Below are 1,803 nucleotides of genomic sequence, written 5' to 3' on the forward strand. Positions count from 1 at the left end.
CCTGCAGTCTTTTATTACCTGGTTGGTGGCTTTCTACTGCCCGCTTCGTGCCCATTATGACAATCCAGGTCCTAGCAGAACGTGAGCAGAAGATCCAGAGTGATGTTAAAGAAATCCGTAAAGTCTTCTATTGTGAACTCTGCAGCAAACAATATAGAACAGTGATGGAGTTTGAAGGTCACTTGAGCTCATATGATCACAACCATAAGAAGGTAAACAAATACTCTGATCCCCTTTATCCTTACTTTTACAGCTTTTTTTCCAAAGCCTAAAACATAGAAGTTGCTGGTATTATGCAGCGATTCAAAGAAATGAAAGAAATGCACGGTACAAGCAACCGCGATGATAGGAAGAAGCGAGAGCAGCAGCGTCAAGAGAGGGAAATGACTAAAATGTACTTTCTCTTCGTTTTACATATTTTGAAAGATTGTTTATGCGTTGGACTTAACCAAGATTGTGTTTTGTACCTCTTAGGGCTGATGCTCGTAAACAACAGCAGATGCAACAGAACCAACAAGAAGTCCCAGAGAATGTCCCTGTTTCTACACCGGCTAAGACCACGGTTGCACCACTTGCTGTCCAAGATCAGCGAAAAACATTGAAGTTTGGCTTTTCTTCTAAAAGCGGCAGTATATCAAAGGTATGAAAAAATCATTAAACTGTGAGCTTACTACTTAGTACCTTAGTCGTTGATTTACTAGCTGAGCCTGTTAAGTGCCGGACCTAATACACTCGGGCTTTTACCTGCTTCAACATATCTTATCCTCTCAGTTACTGAAACTAGTTTTTATATATATATTTTACCTTTGTAGAGCCAACCCACAAGCAGCATCAAGAAGCCAAAAGTAGCAATTGCATCAGTTTTTGGCAATGATAGCGACGAAGACTAAGTTCGGGAAAATTTTACTCTTATGTAACTCTCTATTTTATGGTTCTTTACCACAGATTTAAAAAAAAAAAAAAAAAGCAGAAACTGGTCTGAAAAACAACTTTACACAAACACAGTCTTAAATTTTGTTACATGTGTTTGCCCTCTTTACCACTATTATTATTATCAAAATCAATCTGAAACTGACCGTTAAAAAGAACCGTTGAAGTGCCCACCTACACAAGTCATCAGTAGAGACCATTTAGCACGTGAATGAAGTCTGTTGGGTAGGTGAATCTTTCCAATCACGCGTGAGTCACGTGACCGCAACAACACAAACCATTTCATTTAGTCACAGTTTCCAAAATGTCGTCGTGGCAACGCACTTTCACCACTTGTCTTTATCCTATTTTCATTGTTTTTAGAGAAATTGGAAAAGCTCACATTTCTTCTCTTCCAAAGCTCTCTCTCAATCAATCAATGACGTCGTCTCTGTCTCCACCGGAAGAAGCTTCGTTTCACCACCGTCACCCTAGAAGATACTCTTCCTCCTCCTCTTCTTCCAACGGCGTAGGTGTCGAATCGGTTCCCGATTTCGTCAAACGCCCCAAAATCTCTCTTCAGAATTACATATCTTCCTCTGAGATCGAATCAGAGTTTTCGCATCACGATCCAGACTTCACTCGGATCAACAACGGAAGCTTCGGCTGTTGTCCTTCATCAATCCTAGCTCGACAACGAGATTGGCAGCTCAGGTTCCTTCGTCAACCGGATCGATTCTTTTTCGAACAACTCAAACCCAATCTCTCAGAATCTAGATCCGTGATCAAACGTCTCATCAACGCAGAGCACGACGACGAAGTCTCAATCGTCGATAACGCCACAACCGCAGCTGCAATCGTTTTACAACAAACCGCTTGGGCTTTCCGTGAAGG

General features: G+C 41.5%; 1 protein-coding gene across 1 annotated transcript in view; it reads left to right on the plus strand.

Annotated features, from left to right (window-relative positions):
* LOC104771147 (G patch domain-containing protein 8-like) overlaps window positions 1–1,025 on the plus strand; it is a 4,657-nt gene extending 3,632 nt beyond the window's left edge. Inside the window, exons 5-8 of the mRNA XM_010495622.1 lie at window positions 69–212; window positions 300–394; window positions 475–640; window positions 813–1,025. Coding sequence (XP_010493924.1) covers window positions 69–212; window positions 300–394; window positions 475–640; window positions 813–890 — 483 coding nt within the window. The 3' untranslated portion in view covers window positions 891–1,025. The remainder of the gene's footprint in view (window positions 1–68; window positions 213–299; window positions 395–474; window positions 641–812) is intronic.

The sequence above is a fragment of the Camelina sativa genome, chromosome 20 (genome assembly GCF_000633955.1).
Source record: "Camelina sativa cultivar DH55 chromosome 20, Cs, whole genome shotgun sequence".
In the NCBI taxonomy this organism is placed as follows: Eukaryota; Viridiplantae; Streptophyta; class Magnoliopsida; order Brassicales; family Brassicaceae; genus Camelina; species Camelina sativa.